General features: G+C 46.2%; 1 protein-coding gene across 4 annotated transcripts; it reads right to left on the bottom strand.

Moving 5' to 3' along the window:
- Positions 1 to 3,135: 3,135 nt before the first annotated feature.
- LOC124879835 (claspin) lies at positions 3,136 to 16,715 on the bottom strand. 4 transcript variants are annotated; one of them, XM_047384591.1, is made up of 24 exons: positions 16,475 to 16,715; positions 15,319 to 15,488; positions 12,959 to 13,350; positions 12,739 to 12,888; positions 12,528 to 12,584; positions 12,369 to 12,441; positions 12,177 to 12,279; positions 10,499 to 11,028; positions 10,190 to 10,378; positions 9,938 to 10,092; positions 9,686 to 9,846; positions 9,550 to 9,602; positions 9,270 to 9,463; positions 8,588 to 9,086; positions 7,144 to 7,177; positions 6,978 to 7,062; positions 6,772 to 6,896; positions 6,415 to 6,576; positions 6,208 to 6,329; positions 4,983 to 5,110; positions 4,792 to 4,909; positions 4,551 to 4,630; positions 4,125 to 4,286; positions 3,136 to 3,420 (listed from the first exon to the last, which is right to left on the bottom strand). In XM_047384591.1, the coding sequence occupies exons 2-24, from the start codon at positions 15,380 to 15,382 to the stop codon at positions 3,295 to 3,297; spliced, it is 3,762 nt and encodes a 1,253-aa protein (XP_047240547.1). In that variant the 5' UTR covers positions 15,383 to 15,488; positions 16,475 to 16,715; the 3' UTR covers positions 3,136 to 3,294. The 4 variants fall into 4 exon arrangements, with proteins under 4 accessions (XP_047240547.1, XP_047240544.1, XP_047240545.1 ...); XM_047384588.1 differs by having other exon boundaries at positions 15,319 to 15,433; XM_047384589.1 differs by having other exon boundaries at positions 6,978 to 7,059; positions 15,319 to 15,433.

The raw sequence follows: 16,715 nt of genomic DNA, 5'->3' as shown, positions 1-16,715 counted from the left end.
GTCCAGAAGGCCACTATTGACACCTCAAGCAAGAGGGTAAGACACAGAAAGAAATTTCTGAACGAATAGGCTGTTCCCAGAGTGCTGTATCAAGGCACCTCAGTGGGAAGTCTGTGGGAAGGAAAAAGTGTGGCAGAAAACGCTGCACAACGAGAAGAGGTGACCGGACCCTGAGGAAGATTGTGGAGAAGGGCCGATTCCAGACCTTGGGGGACCTGCGGAAGCAGTGGACTGAGTCTGGAGTAGAAACATCCAGAGCCACCGTGCACAGGCGTGTGCAGGAAATGGGCTACAGGTGCCGCATTCCCCAGGTCAAGCCACTTTTGAACCAGAAACAGCGGCAGAAGCGCCTGACCTGGGCTACAGAGAAGCAGCACTGGACTGTTGCTCAGTGGTCCAAAGTACTTTTTTCGGATGAAAGCAAATTCTGCATGTCATTCGGAAATCAAGGTGCCAGAGTCTGGAGGAAGACTGGGGAGAAGGAAATGCCAGAAGTCCAGTGTCAAGTACCCACAGTCAGTGATGGTCTGGGGTGCCGTGTCAGCTGCTGGTGTTGGTCCACTGTGTTTTATCAAGGGCAGGGTCAATGCAGCTAGCTATCAGGAGATTTTGGAGCACTTCATGCTTCCATCTGCTGAAAAGCTTTATGGAGATGAAGATTTCATTTTTCAGCACGACCTGGCACCTGCTCACAGTGCCAAAACCACTGGTAAATGGTTTACTGACCATGGTATCACTGTGCTCAATTGGCCTGCCAACTCTCCTGACCTGAAACCCACAGAGAATCTGTGGGATATTGTGAAGAGAACGTTGAGAGACTCAAGACCCAACACTCTGGATGAGCTAAAGGCCGCTATCGAAGCATCCTGGGCCTCCATAAGACCTCAGCAGTGCCACAGGCTGATTGCCTCCATGCCACGCCGCATTGAAGCAGTCATTTCTGCCAAAGGATTCCCGACCAAGTATTGAGTGCATAACTGTACATGATTATTTGAAGGTTGACGTTTTTTGTATTAAAAACACTTTTCTTTTATTGGTCGGATGAAATATGCTAATTTTGTGAGATAGGAATTGTGGGTTTTCATGAGCTGTATGCCAAAATCATCCATATTAAGACAATAAAAGACCTGAAATATTTCAGTTAGTGTGCAAGGAATCTAAAATATATGAATGTTAAATTTTCATCATGACATTATGGAAAATAATTAACTTTATCACAATATGCTAATATGTTGAGAAGGACCTGTATATGATGAGTGATCAAGTTCATCACATTTATAGAATCATCAAAAGATAATTCAGCTGGAATCAGGTGCAGAGTCTATCTTTGTGAAAACATTTTAGGATTAAATTAATATTAAAACTGTTTGTGATGACCAGTTAATGTAGCGACGTAAAACGTGCACAACGCAGCTCTATTCTAATACCTGATAACTTTAATGAATAGTGATGCTGACATACACTCACTGGCCACTTTATTAGGTACACCTTGCTAGTACCGGGTTGGACCCCCCTTTACCTTCAGAACTGCCTTAATCCTTCGTGGCGTAGATTCAACAAGGTACTGGAAACATTCCTCAGAGAGTTTGGTCCATATTGACATGATAGCATCACACAGATGCTGCAGATTTGTCGGCTGCACATCCATGATGCGAATCTCCCGTTCCACCTCATCCTAAAGGTGCTCTATTGGATTGAGATCTGGTGACTGTGGAGGCCATTTGAGTCCAGTGAACTCATTGTCATGTTCAAGAAACCAGTCTGAGATGATTCAGGCTTTATGACATGGCAGGTCATCCTGCTGGAAGTAAACCATCAGAAGATGGGTACAATGTGGTCATAAAGGGATGGACATGGTCAGCAACAATACTCAGGTAGGCTGTGGCGTTGACACGATACTCAATTGGTACTAAGGGGCCCAAAGTGTTCCAAGAAAATATCCCCCACACCATTACACCACCACCACCAGCTTGAACTGTTGATACAAGGCAGGATGGATCCATGCTTTCATGTTGTTGATGCCAAATTCTGACCCTACCATCCGGATGTCGCAGCAGAAATCGAGACTCATCAGACCAGGCAACGTTTTTCCAATCTTCTATTGTCCAATTTTGGTGAGCCTTAGTTTCCTGTTCTTAGCTGACAGGAGTGACACCCGGTGTGGTCTTCTTCTGCTGTAGCCCATCTGTCTCAAGGTTCAACGTGTTGTGCGTTCAGAGATGCTCTTCTGCATGCCTTGGTTGTAACGAGTGGTTATTTGAGTTACTGTTGCCTTTCTATCAACTCAAACCAGTCTGGCCATTCTCCTCTGACCTCTGGCATAAACAAGGCCCACAGAACTGCCGCTCACTGGATATTTTCTCTTTTTAGGACCTTTTTCTGATGGTAGTACGTGAAAATCCCAGTAGATCAGCAGTTTCTGAAATACTCAGACCAGCCTGTCTGGCACCAACAACCATGCCACGTTCAAAGTCACTTAAATCACCTTTCTTTCCCATTCTGATGCTCGGTCTGAACTGCAGCAGATCATCTTGACCATGTCTACATGCAGAGTTGCTGCCATGTGATTGGCTGATTAGAAATTTGCATTAACAAGCAGTTGGACAGGTGTACCTAATAAAGTGGCCGTTGAGTGCATTTGCTGCCGACTTCACATTATCCTTAATTATGACATCGCCTCACATCATCAGGAAATACAGGAACATCCTGCATGAAGCAACCAGTTCCATCTGGTAACATTAATACCAGAGATTCATGTGGAGAAATCCAGAACTTTACAGAGGAGCAGGTTTCTGCCTGTTCTCCATGTCTGGATGTTCTGCATGAACAGACATCAGAACCACCGACTGACCTCTCTTCCTGGATCTTAAAGAAATGTTCCAGGTCCGGGAATGTTGGGACCAGCTGTGAGAAACCATGAAGCCTAAAGGTTGAAAACAACCCTCTGAACTGAAACAAAGCTCATGTATCTTTTGACCAAGTTGACCAACTCCTCTAACGTGCACAGTTCTGCTCAGTTGGACCCAACTGATCCTGTATTTTGGGTCAATTTAAGCAGCGAACCTGTGATTAGTTTCTGCTGAATCCGCCTGCTGCAGGTTCACCAACGTCACAAACCGGATCAGGAACGACATCTTAAAATACACTTTTATTTACACTGTAAAAACAGTTCAAATCAGGCGATATTTACAGGATGAAACATTCAAACTGAAGCAGTTTAGGTCAGACGATGAAGATTAACACCAGTGAGCAGCAGTCTGAGGAGGTCAGATGTTAAACAGCCGCTGCTCCTCGTCAGTGGTCCAGGAAGCTGAAGATGCTCCTCTGAGAGTTCTTGGTGTGTCCAGCAGGTTGGGTCCCTCTGCACGGCCTCTTGGCTGCAGGGTTCACCACCTCCACCTGGCTCCTCTTCCTCACCACCTGAGGACCAACAGTTACAGAACCTCACTGAGGAGACACATTTACTGCTGGAATGACAAGAAACTGGATCCTTGCTGGGTTTTTATTAGAATCAGCTCAAGAACCAGAACTGCCTCAGAACCAGAACCTCTTAGGCAGGAAAAAAACAGCATTATTAGGAGGGTTCTTTAACTGTAGAACACCAGCTCCCTCTAGTGTTAGAGACAGGAAAGACCTGATCTCTCCAAAGATGGACGTTCTGCAGCTTGCAGGTCGAGATCAGATTCTCCTCAGATGGTTTAGGTCCTCCTAAGTTTAATGGAGGACGATTTAGATGCTTGGAGGTAAATTTAACAGTGACTCCTGAAAAAAAGGTTAAACCCTCCAGCATCTGAGGGTGTGACCAGCTTCTCCTCAGACCTCAAGCAGGGTGATGAAGACAACTGAGGAGAATCCTGAAATGAGCCAAACCCGAGCTGTTTAACTGCTGCTGTGTCAGACACTCTTTTGGAATCAGATACATACTGTATGAAGCAGGAGACCTGCAGGTTCTGGTTGGTTCCTCCACAAAGCTCAGAGTTGAGATGTTTGAAACTAAAATCTATCCTGAGAATGTTGGTTGGGAACAACTGGAGAAGTTTCATCCAGCTGCGGTTAAACGGACGCCTGTTCTTCAGATCTGGCCTACAGGACATCATCTACCTGCTCATGTCGCTGAGACTCACCTGGTTCCGAGGTCCGTTTGATGCAGCATTGACCTTCTCCGGGGAAAGAGTCTGAAACAGGAATCCTCTGGTGTTCCTGGGAGCCAGGGGATTCCCATCGGAGATGTTGGCCAGTTTCTGCAGGACGGCCTGAGGCTGACTCAGGAGAGAACCCCTCCTCACCTGGAAGAGAACCGGCACACTCAGAGCAGCTTCGGACACGCCAGAACCAAGAAATCCAAAAACTTAAAAAGGAAAATACTAAAAACTGAAGGAATGAGGATTTTACATCTGAATATCTACTTCTGTTAAATAGCAACATTAAACCAAATCCTGCTAAATAATCCAACAGAAGCTTCGCTGAGACCAAAATCTAGAACCTGGAGAAGAGATTCCTGCAGATAAAACATCTCAGGATGCAGAAGTAAGAGAAGGCTTGTGACTCACCTGTACAGGCTGAGAAGGTTTCTGGAAGGGGTTCAGAGCTGCTGAGGTCTTCTGCTCCGTCTGATTGGCTGCAGGTGGTTCTGATTTAAAACAGTTCACCGAGTTAGCTTCTGATTTAACCTGATGAACCTTCAGACCAATCCTCACATCAGAACCGTTTAACCCACAGTACAGAGACAGCCTACAGAACATTTAACCTGAGACGTGGTGAATAAAGTCCAGGTGAAGTGGCCTGACCCACCTTTCCTCTGCAGAGTTCTGGCAGTCAGTTTCTTGGCCAGCTTCATAAACTGACTATCTTCCTCTCCAATCTTATCATCTGCATCCAGATCTTCTCCTTTCTGAGCTTTCTGCTCCGTCTGAGAGAAACAAACAAGTTCGTTATTAGTCCAGGTTGGATCAGTTCTTCCTGCAGGTCAGTGAAGAACATACCTGCTCTCTGAGCCACTGTTCCCGCTCCAACCTGTCCTTCCTCCTCTGCACCTCAGCCGGGTCCACATCATCTTCCTCCCCCTCCTCCTCTCCATCTGTGGCCATCCCATCCACATCAAACCCATCATCTGAACAATAGGAAACAGAGTTCTGAGTCAGCAGGTTTATTACCAGGCTGCTGAAAAAAAAAAAAAAGGTCCAACTAGTCAGAACCACAAAGAGAAAAAGATTTGGATTTTTACAGCATCTCCCCAACCTCATTCTGAACAGAGATGTTGGAATCTGGACCAAAGTCCAGATTTACAGACCGATCATCTCTATAGCTCAGAACCTGAACATCTCAGGTATTTATGGAATCCATTATATCCTGAAGGTTCAGTTTTCCATGTTGGACAATGGAAGCACATAAAATGTTCCAGGAAAATACGTTCTTCCTGGAAGTTCTGCCAGGGAGCCCTCTCTGCTTGGAGTTACCACAATGTTCTGACCCAGATTATTTTAGAGGACTTTGTGACGCAACATGTTTAGCCTTCATTGTTCTCCTGGAGGTCTCTGATGGTGGAGCAGTTCACCGAAGTGATGGACTGATTGGATCATTCCTGCAGTTCCAGAAAGCTGTTCTCCTGATCCATACATTTACATCTCTCCTCTGATCGTCATGTTTCAGCTGGCTGTTTTGGAGAAGATGTGAGGAAGTCCTTCACATCCCAGATTTGGATAGTTTCCCTCTTTTATTGTATGGAGTGAAAAACATTGATTCCTTTAAAACCTCAGAATCACTTTATCAAATCCACATAATAAATTCCAAGATTATTTTTGTTTTCCAAGCGTTTTATCTGAGAGGTTCTGTTTTCAGGACCTCATGGTTTCCACAATGCAGAAACAAATGTTAATGTAAATTAAATGTTATAACCAGTAGGGGGCGACACTACTTCCTGTACCCAGAGGAGTTCTGTTCTGGAATCCCAACTCTAGTTTTCAGAACATTTCAGGATCTTAAATGTTTGAACTTCAGAACTTCAACACACTCCAGCTATAACCAAGAGATCCACAAACCAGCTGCTGTTGAGCATTTCCAGAACCAGCTTGGAAACCAGTGTTGACAGAACCCCTGGTCTGAGACCCAGCTGTGATCTGTTGGTTAGCATCTGGCTGCTGATCAGAAACATTAACTTGGAACTGCAAACACGTGGCGGGATCTAATGTCCTCATCCAATCAGCTCACCGATGTGCTTCCAGCGGAAGCGGCGAGCTCTTCCCGGTCCGTCGGAGTGCAGGTCGCCGTCGGCCAGGTATTGTTCCTGATACAGCCTCAGGCGCCTCTTATCATCGTCCAGGATCTGCTTCCTGGAGAGAAGAAACTGCATCTATAAAGTGGATTCCTGAGGTTCCCTTCAACAAACATCTGAAAACTGTATCTATTGTCACTCACATGTGGATCTTGTTGACTTGGTTGTGAAGCTCCTCGTCTGAAGGAAGTTCTTCCAGCAGCTCCTCTTCCTCGTACTCGCTCCCTCTGTCCCCTTCCTCATCGTCACTGCCAACATCACTTCCTGACAGCTCTGCCTCCGACTCCACGTAATCCATTAAAGTCCTGTGAACACAACCCAAACCCAGATTACAGGAGGACCTCTGAGGAAACCATAAATTTGAGATGTTTCTGAGGAGAATGTCTCAAACAATCAAAGCTGAAGGTGAATGTTTTTATTATCCTGAGGTGGAAAATTTAACGGTTGTCAGGAATCATCTTAAAAGCTTCTGTGGGAAAAAAAAAAAAGTCCAGATTTACATTTTCTTCTTCTTCTTCTTCACTGATCGGTGGTGGGCAAACACACCCTGCAGCTCCTCCTCTTCCACATCATTTTTCTCCTCTTCACTGACATCTGCTTCATCCTCCTCACCATCATCATCCTCCTGTACACCAACAGTCATGTGATTCAGATTTTGCCTGATAGACATTCAGATGTTCAGCCTCAGACTCTGAAGAAACCTTACCTGTTCACTTTCTACATCTGACAGAAGACGAAACTCACAGTTCTCCTCCTCTTCATCATCATCATCATCTGGCTTTGCCTCCCTTTTTAGAAAAGCAGAAGGTTAACCTTTAAATGAACATCTGTATTTCTCTAAAGGACGGACAGAATCAGTCTTTGTTTGGTACCTTTCTGCAGCTGCTGAAGCCGAGTGAGCAGAATCTGGAATCAGAAGCAGACACCAAATTAAATCTAAATAAATAACGTGAATCAACTGAAACGTTCCTAAAGTTTATCTGAAATATTTTTATAAATGGGAAAAAAAATTAAAGCTATGAAGGAGAAACGATGGCTGCTGTTTAGCATTATATATTGATTAATGGTTAAAATGAATGTTATTTAACACATTTATTCTTTCATCCAGAAGCTGGTCGGAGCAAGCTGCAAATGTTTCCACAAGGTGGCGCTAAGGTGCCAAACTGTCAGCAGCCAGAGTAGATTTCTGTCGACTTTAAACATACAGGCATCATTAAAAATAAACCTGACAGAATAAATCCTCCAGCAGGAGGACAACACCTAATGAGACCTCAGAATGCAGGCTCCCAGACAACACCAAGAAAAGGCCAGATGATGCTGGTGGAGCAACGCTGACATGGTGAGTTTTTCTGTCCTGAGATACCAGGTTTCCTTGAAGTAAGACAGCCAACTCACCACAACAAACCATCACCTGTTTCTCTACATATTTTACAAAGGTCTGAAAATGGACAACATTTAGCAATTTGTAAAAAACACTTTTTGTACTGGAAAAAAAAATGGAAACAAATGTTTTCTATACTGACTAAAACATGGAAAACTCCCAGTTTCCATGTGTTCTGGACTTTAAGGCTTCATGGGAACACAGCAGGACAGAAAAGGTTTCCCACTTAAAAACCAATTCTGGGATTGTTTAATAGAAGTCTAACTGCTGAGTGTAGAGAAGATGCTAGATGGTGCTGCGTGTAGACCTGGGGTGTCCAACTCCAGTCCTCCAGAGCTCCTATCCTGCAGCTTCTAGATGCACCCCAGCTTCAACACACCTGGTTCAAATAAATGGCTCGTTACCAGGCCTCTGTGGAGCTGAATGATATCTGATTCAGGTGTGTTGGAGCAGGGATGCATCTAGAAGCTCTGGAGAACTGGACTTGGAGACCTCTGGTGTAGACGTGAAGGTGCTACAGGAGGTGCAATTTATTTCCCAACAGTGGTGATTTAATTTCCCTGCATGGTTGAAGCAGGTAAAGGAAACAGATGGATGGCGTTTAGTTTACACTGAGCTGAGGAACTTCACCTCAACAGGTTGCTGATGGCTCAGAACATCTCCACCAGGCTGCTCTGCAGCAAAGTAACAGGATTCTGTGCAGTTTGGAGCTTAAATGTAATTATAGCTCCAGTAAAGAAAGGAGATGCAACATCCACTGTAATGTTGCAGAAATAAAAAAAGGCTTCTAACTGAACATCCTGGTCAAATCTGACTGCAGGATTTCATCTTCACCGCCAGAACACAGAACCGCTCCTCCTGGTGGCGTGTCCTGCATTCAGTTTTAACCTCTTGCAGCTCATTTGTTGAGTAAAGGAACATCACCGCTCCCTCACCTCGACTGGGGAATTTCCCTGAACACAGTCCCAGCAGCTGGTCCATGGTGTTATCAGGCTCTTCCTCCCTCGCAGCTGGAGTCTGGGGAAAAACTCCAGAGCACAACCCAAGCAGCTCATCCTCATGGGAGGCCCTGAGGCCCCTGACCCGGTCAGTGCTGCTCTCTGCTGTCCCAAACCCCCCTGAACAGAACCCCAGCAGCTCCCCCATGTTGGCATCCATGGCATTCTCATCTAGGTTGTCCAGGACTAGCTGTCTCTTGTGGGATGGCGGCGCTCCAGGACGCTGCCCCACATTAAGGAAGCCATCTGCATCCAGGAGCTGGGAGTGGGCATCATCTTCCAGGGAAAACCGACCCTGGGAGTCTCCTCCCAGACCTGGCCCAGATGCTGCTCCTCCTAGGGGGCCCGAGTCTGCTCCGGGGGACGGAGGAGCATACAGGTCCTGGGAGTCCTCAACAGGGAGGCAGAGGGATGGCTCGGAGAGTCTGCCAGAGCTCTGATTGGAACAAACAAAAGAAAATGAAACCAAACAGAAGATTTCATGGGAAAACTGGACAGAGCCTAGACATCTGGCCCGGACCTACTAACAGGGTGCATTTAAGTTGAGCCTTAAATGCAGTTTTAAAGTCATTTGGTTTTCATAAAACATCTGTGCTTCATGCGTTACGTTCCGTTTCACCTTGGAAGCAGAGCCGAGGATACTGGGCCGGAAGAAGCAGGGTGAAGGCGAGCGGAAGGCGGAGATGTTGGAGACGCCTCGTCCCATTGAGCGCTGGTTATTAACGGGCTGGTACGAGGTGATCATGGATTCGGCCAGCTCAAAGCTGCTGTTGTGACTGTTGTCCTTCACCAGGGACAGAGCGTCATCCTCCTCTGGAGACCAAACAGACAGAAGGATGTGAGCATCACCTAAATCAGGTTTCTACAGATTTAAAATAGTTTCCATCCTCCTGACCCACCGGACTTACTGCAGATGTCAGCGCCAGCAGGTCCAGACTTCCTTACACCATCACTGGAAGATAGGACAGCTTTCAAGGAATTTATACAGGTTGCTGAGAGTCCGATCAGCAGAAGCAGAGGAAAGTTCAAACTCACCCTGTACGGGAACAGGAACTACCGGTAAACAGCATCAGTGTGCCGTCTGTGTTAACCAGGTCAGGAGTCTGTGCAGCAGGAGAAAGGCTCCTGACACTCTGAGCCATGCTCTCCTCTTCCTCCTTCTCCCTTCCATCACCTCCCAGTAAGTCGTCCACACCCTGCAAGGGAGAAGACAAACACACACACCTGTCATTTATAAAGAGCCTGAAATTACCAAGAGAATTACCAGCAGCACGTTCAGGTTTTCACCTCATCCTCATCTGTCATATCTTCTTCCTCCTCTTCCTCCTCCTCGCAGTCTTCGTTGTCGAGGCGATATAGCTCAGCCTTACGTGCCCTCTCCTCCTTTCTGCGCTGGGCCATGGCAAGCTGCAGCCTCTGCTTCAGAGTCAGCAGTTTCTCTCCTTTACAGACAAACACATCAACAACCATCAGACATCAGTCAGAACATGTTGGATCATCTCAACACCATAATGATCACCATGATGAGCACTCATGGACCTGGTTTGGTGGCCACTGGCTCTTCAGCTCCATCTTTCACAGTGACTGTAACAGACTCTGTGTGCAACTCTTCCTGACCAGAGGGGGCGCTGTCTTTGCGGATGATGGTGAGATGCATGGTGCGCTCTACTGGTGGACGTACAGGCCTGTGAATATGCCGAAGGTACCGCTCCTTCAGGGCCTCCACACCTGTCAAAGTGGAGATCTGTGTGTGACCTCAGGACGGATTGGTTCTGGAATTTTGCAAGGATCCGGACACGACCAGGTAGGTTAATCTGTGGACCCACCTGGACTAATCTACAGACTTACCTGGGTTACAGTGAGGAGGTTCTAGCTGAACGAATGGTCCATCATCTGGACACAGCTTGGCGACAGGTGGGGGGTCCAATCCAAGCTCCTTCAGTCGAGCTAATTTGTCCTTCTTTGGTTTGGTAGGTTCTGATGCAGACTCTGAAACAGGGTCTGGCTGAGGTTCTGTTTGTTGGACTTCAGATGCAACTGCCGCCTGGTTCTGTTCTGAATGGACAGCTGGGGTTTCTGCTCCACAGTCAGAAACAGGTTCTTCTACAGCATCAGCACCAAGTGACTCCTGCAGACTTTCAGAGAGCAGCAGCAATGGGCCTGACTCCGGCTTAGGTTCTGGTCCCTCTGCAGCTTCTGCATGGACGTTCTCCTGTTGAGGGGATAAGGTGGCTGCAGGCTCAGGTAAAGACTGGATCTGATTGGATGAGAGATCAATAGAGGGAGGAGCATCCTGCTCAGTAGATGGCTGGGTGGGTGTGTCCACATCAGGAGGGGCTGACGGCGTCTGCAGCATCTGTTCTGAATACCTGGAAGATCTGACAGGAGGAACATCTATACATCAGCAGGTTGAGAGACAAATTCATTAAAACAGGCAAGTCGTAAAGCGGATCCATCAGAACCTGGCCGTGAATAAAAAAACTCAATCAGAACAAATGAGCAGAGAGGAAATCATGCAGCCATCTTTTCACCAGATCTGGTTCTGATGACATCTGATAAAAACATGAGACTCAAGGAGGTCCAAAACACCGTCGGGCAAAAGAGCTGAACCCATATGGAGCAGCAGTTAGAAAGCCTGGTTTTTATTTCCTACCATCAGAGGGCAATGTGATTGGCTGAGAGCTGGGTGAGGTCAGTGTGGCAGCACCTTCACCACAGAGAGCCACGTTCCAGCCAGGATCACATCCCTCCGATTCTAAAATGAGGAGAACCACCAAGAAGCTAAAACAGGTTCTCTTTTCCAGAGGCTGAGAGAGCAAGACTGGAAGATCTAAGAGGAACCTCAGATCATTTCCATGAAGTGAATAAAATATGATATTATTCCAGACAAAGCGATAATAGATCTACAGTTTAAACCGAGTCAGAACTGTTCTGTGTGCAGGCATGACAGCATCTGTTCACTGGGTCCAGATCAGCGAGGAGAACCGTTGTTCTGAACTCCAATGACAATCAGTGGATCAAGAAATCAACCTGAAAGTCTCCATTCAGGTTTCAGTACAGCTGTCTGTGATCCATGCTTTCAATGAAGACACCTAACCATCTGTAGCTGTTTGAACACTGAGCAGATCTTCATCACGTTAAGATGTTTACATCAGGGATGCTTTTTTAAAGGAGGAAGCTGACAGCCGAGCAGCCAGATGTTAGCGTGGACATCAGAGCTGCGCGCGCCAGATGTGTAGCGAGTTAAAGAGATGCTTGAACCACAGAGACATTAGGAAGCTAGAACATTACAAACACTGGGTGTAAAGGTTCCACCTGCAGGAGGACCTGTTTGAAGGAGCCTCAGTCGTTCTGTCAGAGCTAAAAGGTCTGAGTCCTTTATGTTCTTCAGGAACATTAGGAGCAGCACAGTTCTTCTGGAGGAGATGCACCTTAAATGACCCATTAATTCCTTACACCTTCCCACATGGATCATTTCCAGTATGAGAACATGCGTGTGTGTGCGAAGTGTTGTGTTTGGATTTACTTCAACAGGGCCATGGCAGGTCCCTCGGGCCGGGCTCTCTTCCTGAAGAACTGGTCGATAGTCTTGGGTTCTGGGATGTGGTACGGCAGACCCAGAGTGGACTCTGGGAAGGCGGAGAAGATGTTGAACCTTCAGGACCACCACTCACCAGTTTATCATCAAACTAAAGCCAGTTTAAAGACGCTAACTGACCTCGGACCAGCCTCTGAGACTCGCTGTGCAGCTGCTTCATTGCCTCTCTGCTGGCGCGAGCAGCTTTCCTCTCCTGCAGATGTAGAACGGTTAAAACAAGACCAACGTTTCAGGATTTCTGAGGATGTTGCTTCATTTTAGAGCTTTGGAGTCACGTACCACACGCTGGGGCTTCTGTGGGGACTCTTCATCCTCCTCTTCATTCAGGAGAGGATCCTGCCGTCAAAAAGCACTGATCACTCAGAGGAAGTGACTGTTTCCATGACTGAAGGTTGTTTAAAGGATGTTTCCTCCTGAAGCGTTTTAAAAACACTTCAAGAAAACAAACATTTACTTTCAGCAGCTAGAAGAACAAATCTCCTGGTCTTACCTTGAGTTTTTTCATTTTCTGTTTAACTGCAGCTCGAATGGCCTCCAGAGACTCTTCCTCCTCGTCTTCATCATCCAGACCAGTGTCGAACAAGTCTGGATCTCCCAGAGGACAGCCGCTGTCATTCAGAATCCGAGGAAGAGCTTCGTTCTGAGGAAATGAGTTAAAAATGTATCATTTTCATCTAAAGTCTGAAACATGTTCAGGATGAAGGACTCACCTCATCTACCTCACAGAACCTCTCATCTTTCTTCTTCTTCAGGTTTTCCACTGCTTTGCTGTGTTTTCCCTTCTTCTTACGATTTCTTTGACTCTTCTCCCTTTTCTTCACCTTCCCATCCTCCTCCATATCTGCCCTCTTCTCTTGCTCCTGCTCACTGTCTTCGCTGTCAACAGGAGCCTGGGTGATCCTCCTGCTCCTCAGCACTCCTTTATCCCTCCTCCTATCCTCCTCTGCCTCCACTTCCTCTCCACTGGAGGCAGGTAACACCAGGTGCTCAGCCATGTTGATGCTGTTCTCTGCAGCTGCCTCCTCTTCCTCGCTGTCGCTGTCTCTGATGGCGTTACGCCGAGGTTTTCTGTGGGCTGTGATGTCATCTTCGTCATCTGAATCTGAAAATTAAACTTAGCTGATTAGAAGCAGAACCTTATCGGATTTTTAACCACAGAACCAGCAGCATCTGAGATAAACGCAGGAGACAAAACAGCTGCAGAGTTTCTGAGCTGCAGCTGCTGCTCTGTGTGATGATCAGAGATGTTCAGCTGAACAGGAAGCAGCGTTATGGTGGGGTCTGATGATGTTGAGAGGAAAATCACCTCGATGTGTTTGTGCAGCTTCTGCTCCTGCTGATGACAACCAAGCTGCTGCTGTAGAGCAGGACCTCAGAAGAACATGGATGGTTCAATCAGCAGAAACATGGCAGGAAGCTGAAGACCTGAACTCATAGCAGGTCACTCTGAGGCCAGCTCCAACGCCACATCTGAACCAGTTTGATTGATCCAAACTCTCACTGACTGTGTCCAGTTTCACATGGATTACATGGTAAAGGCAGCCAGATGGTCTGAAGTGAATACAAATCCCTTCCAGTCACAGCATTCAAACGCTACCAGCTGACTATAAACTTCCTGTTGCTCAGTTTGTCCCCATTTTATTGGCCAAACACCCCCCATGTTACTATGTGAAATTACAGGAACCGAGGCTGGATCGCTCTGCCGGTCATCACAGTGGTACAACGTTCTGATCTGGATCAAGCCCCTCCTGTGTTGGATGTTTTTGTCTATGAGGTTTGGTGGTACTGGTGGACTTTTAGTTTGGAGAGAGGAAAGATTGCAGAGACAAAAGAAAGACGATCGGGTCCAAACCAGAAGGGTCTCAGTACCTGTGGTACCCCCTGATCTATGCTGCAACCAATGTCTGAGTTCTAGTTTATGTTTGGGACTGAAATAAGGTCTTTAGAACACCAGAGAACCCTGCTGATGCAGCCTGTTGGAGAACTAATGCAGTCCATGTGGGATAACCTGGGAGGTTCCTTGGTCTTCCCCTCCTGGCAGCATCAGGAACCAGGTTTACACCACAGTTAACCCACCCATCCTCTCTGGAGCTTGTTTCAGCCTTTTCTCTGTGTACCCTGCCTCATACAGATATACCTTTATCTCCGCAGATAAATGCAACGCCTCTTTACTGCTGTTATCAAGATATTTTACAGTCTCGTAGCTGTAGGATCAACAACCCAATCAGACCAACAAGCCCAGCACAGAAATCCCTGATAGTTACTGGAGAGGCATGAAAGATTGAATCAGTCACCATAATATCACAGCTGCAGAGTACTGCTTGGAGACTATAATATCTGAAGTACTACGGCGTAAATTACATGTTTGATCAGTTGGTGGGACTCTCAGCCCTTGATGCAACAGAGACGTTCAGAGCCTCACAGAAAGAGGAGACATAATTTAGCTTCCTTATTTCATGCAACATTAGGAGGAACACTGATGTAACCCAGGTTATTAAAACAGCTTGAGGATCATGATCTGCTCATGTAATGTGCTCTGGGTCTGAAGTCCTCTCTCCGAGGATCCTCAGTCTGACTGCTGCCAGGGTTCCAGACCCATTTTTAGTTTATTCTCAAATGTTTATGGCAATATGGACATTGGATTACAAAACATTTGCCTAGTTGGGTTTTATTATCTGCTCTTCCTCCATCCAGATAGGATGAAGCGTTGTGTTGACATTCATAAAGTGGTGAAGGACCATCTCATGTTTTTTTGTGGCATCTGGTCAAATTTAGATCTGTTTTAACCTGGACTGTAATATTCTTGATTCAGTTTCAGGTTTGTACATTTTAGATAATGAATAAGATCTAACAACGGGAAAGTAAAACTTTTCCATAATTATCTAGATTTGGAAAATGTTCAAATTCCAGACTGCGTCATAATATCCCTCTCTACAGTTGTACTTTCATAAAACACCTTTCTGCCGCAGGAAACGTTCAGACCACAGCTAACAGACCCTTACATGAAGAGATTTCAAACTAACATAAACCACATCAGGTCATAGTCGGTGTTATTGTTGCCTTTCTGTACCTGCATGTGTGTCTCTTTTATCACCCAACGCCTCGGCGGCCATCTCCTCGACTGGTGAGCCCATCCCGCTGTCAGAGTCGCTCTCCGGTGTCGTCTGGGCTGGTAGCACGTCTGCCTGATACAACAACAGATGGGTTTGGCAGTGAGGGGCACATCTACTGCACCAGTTTCTGGATTATAAACACAGAACCACGTTTTAGAAAGTACAGATGCCTCGACTCGAAAGAGTCGACAATATTTTTTACATTCATGGTTGATGATTAAGACAGGGTGTTCCCAGATTAGTTTGAGGAGGTTATGGACATTGAAAATAAACTGGAATCTGAAGGTTAAACCACAGAAGTCTGTATTCCCAGTAACAGCCTGATCACTGCACCTTTAATACAAATAGCACAGAAATCACCTTGTTTTAGTGTTTTCACGAATAGACTAAAGACATAATCAATCATAACCTGGGTTTTAAATAAACTGTTAGCAATTAAAAGGTTTTATTTTTTTCAACTACAGTCCGGTTCCTTAAAAAGTGACCTGGCTGCTGATTACAGTGTCATACATGTGAACTAAATCACCCTGAAGAGGATAAAGGTTTGCTTAGAACCTGTATCTGTGCAGAACAGGAGAAGACCACTGTCATGCATGAAGACCAGCTTAGACCAGGATCGGGTAGAAAAAGCACAGTACCAACTGCTTCAACCCGGATTACTTTCTCCTGCCCTGGCTCTAAAACCCCAGTAATTGTGATAAATCAGTAGTTTTCTGTAAAATACAGTCAGATCTCCAGCTGTGGCGCCTGAAAGCAAACAATGAACCATCATGGCTTCCTTCCAACCTTCACTTGATTCCAGTAAACAGCCATAAACTGAACACACTGCTGTCCATTAACTGTTCCCTGTCTTCATATTAAAGTAATATGAGGCGTTAACAGTAGATAAATGAGTTAACGTCCATTTTTAGTGTGAATCTCAATGAATTAACCAGGCCTCTATGAAGTCCAACCCTCCCGACCCTTGAAGCTAACTTAGCTTCGAAGCTAAGCGGCTAACTCTGCTCATTTTAACATCACAGATTACAGCCTAAAACCACACAAACAGAACCTGAACACGGATCAGAACCACACAAACACCGAGTATGAACACATATGAACCCTGTTCTTTACCTGCTGCTGGGACACAACGAGGCTCATCTTTGTTCGGACGTCTCCTCGGAATAAAACCCAACAGAGACCCGCTCAGTATAACCGACGCCGACAGCCCAGTTACTGTGACACCACCAAGTAAAAAGCTTCTTTAGGTCCACATTCAGGCCCCGGTTCGACGCACACAGCTCCTCTTCCTCCCGCCTGACCCGCTCTCTCGAAGCGCAGTTTGAGCTTTGGCGCGCCGTGACAGCTGGAGCTC

Source organism: Girardinichthys multiradiatus, chromosome 13 (genome assembly GCF_021462225.1).
Source record: "Girardinichthys multiradiatus isolate DD_20200921_A chromosome 13, DD_fGirMul_XY1, whole genome shotgun sequence".
NCBI classification, from domain to species: Eukaryota; Metazoa; Chordata; class Actinopteri; order Cyprinodontiformes; family Goodeidae; genus Girardinichthys; species Girardinichthys multiradiatus.
Note: the sequence above shows the minus strand (reverse complement) of the source record. Positions and strands in the feature narration are given on the sequence as shown.